At 39.6% G+C, this 1,919-nt stretch overlaps 1 protein-coding gene across 1 annotated transcript; it reads right to left on the bottom strand.

Annotated features, from left to right (window-relative positions):
- Positions 1-223: 223 nt before the first annotated feature.
- On the bottom strand, positions 224-732 carry LOC119523070 (40S ribosomal protein S24-like). The gene has a single exon (XM_037821827.1). The coding sequence runs from the start codon at positions 712-714 to the stop codon at positions 322-324; it is 393 nt and encodes a 130-aa protein (XP_037677755.1). The 5' UTR covers positions 715-732; the 3' UTR covers positions 224-321.
- Positions 733-1,919: the final 1,187 nt, after the last annotated feature.

Here is a 1,919-nt window from a genome sequence, read left to right as displayed (position 1 = left end):
AGCCTGGCCTCGATGATCCCATGTTGCCAACGTTCTGCACCTGAGATCTTCATGCAGTTAAAGGAAGGACAAACACTCTCCCATTATTAGATTGAGTTTTCATGATGGAATGTTTAATGGGACAATGTGAACCCTGAGCATCAATCTAAATCTGTCATAACAGCAGAACTGATTTTGTAACACTTCCAGTAAACTTCAAATATATTTCAAACAACCAAACATATCAAAGTTTTTAGTTTTATTAATCCTCTGGTAAAATCTGCACAATCACGGATCAAGTCATTGAAGAGTCTTTACTCCTTCTGTTATCCAATCTCCAGCTCACTTTTTGCCAGCACCAACATTGGCCTTTGCAGTCCCCCTGACTTTCTTCATTCTGTTCTTGCGTTCCTTTCGCTGTTTTCTGGAGGTCTTTTTCTTCTCATACAGACCATGTCTTGCAAGTCTGTGTTTGGGTTCATTTTTCTTTGCATAATCTAAGGAGTCATAAATCATGCCAAAGCCAGTTGTCTTGCCACCACCAAAATGGGTTCTGAATCCAAATACAAAGATGACATCTGGTGTAGTCTTGTACATTTTGGCTAGTTTTTCCCGAATTTCTGTCTTAGGTACTGTTGCCTTTCCAGGGTGAAGAACATCGATGACCATTTGTTTCCGCTGAAGTAGTTGGTTGGTCATGAATTTCCTGGTCCCGATGGTTACCGTGTCATTCATGATGGCCGGTGATACTCAAGCAGCCAGAGAGGAAAAGAGCTCTGTTTATTTTTAAACAGTTTTATGCACACCTCATACAATCCATCCTAAGTGTACAATCAATGGTTCCTGGTATAATCATATAATTATGCATTCACACCACAATCTACTTGAAAACATTCCCATTTCTTCTGTATATAAAGAAGGGAAAAAAAGAAAGAAAAAATACCACACCCCTCCCTTATATCCTCCTCTTATTTACATTTAGCTTTGGCATATTTTCCTTTGTTACAATTAATGAGAGAATATTAGAGTGTTACTGCTAACTATAGACCTTAGTTTGCATTAATTGTATTTTTCCCATATACTTTCAGTTCCAGTTTGCTAAAGCTGCCACTATGCAAAATACTAGAAAAGGATTGACTTTTATAAAGGGGATTTATTAGGTTAGAAATTTACAGCTCTAAGGCCATGAAAGTGTCCAAACCATGACATCAAGAGGATATCTACACTGAAGAAAGGCTGATGGTGTCTGGAGCACCTCTGTCAGATGGGAGGGCATGAATGGTTGTCATCTGCTGGTCATTTGCTCTGGGTTCTTGTTTCAAGTGGCTTTCTCTGAAATGTCTCTGGGCTCCTGTCTCTCTTAGCTTCTCTCTCTCAGCTCCTGTACATCCTTGCTTGTTCTCCCATGGCTTTTCTCTCTAAGCATTTGGTGGGGTCTTCTCTTAGCTTCTCCAGGACAAACCCTGTGCTTCATTTCTTGGCTTAGCATCTCCAAACATCTTTCTGTCTGCATCTACAAGGCCTGTCTCTGTGTTGGCTCTTAGCTTCTCCTGGAGGCAAACTCTGGATTACATATCTTAGCTTCTCTCCAAAATATGTCTCTCAGCTTCTCTGAGCTCCTTCTCTCATGATCTCTCTTAAAGTACTCCAGTAAACTAATCAAGACCAACTCTGAATGGGCAAGTTACACCTCCATGGAAATAATCTAATCAAACTTCTTGCCCACAGTCAGGTGGATTACATCTCCATGGAAACAACCTAATCAAAAGATCCCACCCATAATAAATCTGCCCCTACAGTATTGTATTAAAAGAACATAGTCTTTCCTGGGGTACATAACAGTTTCAAACGTGCACACATTCTCATTTTTAACACCTCGCAATATTGATGTCCATTGTTCTCATTCATGTAGAAACTTTCTTATATTTGTATAATTAACT

This window comes from Choloepus didactylus, chromosome X, assembly GCF_015220235.1.
Source record: "Choloepus didactylus isolate mChoDid1 chromosome X, mChoDid1.pri, whole genome shotgun sequence".
NCBI lineage: Eukaryota > Metazoa > Chordata > Mammalia > Pilosa > Megalonychidae > Choloepus > Choloepus didactylus.
Note: the sequence above shows the minus strand (reverse complement) of the source record. Positions and strands in the feature narration are given on the sequence as shown.

Coding starts and splice junctions, on each gene's coding strand:
- LOC119523070 (XM_037821827.1), bottom strand. CDS start 714: ATGAATGACACGGTAACCATCGGGACCAGGAAATTCATGACCAACCAA.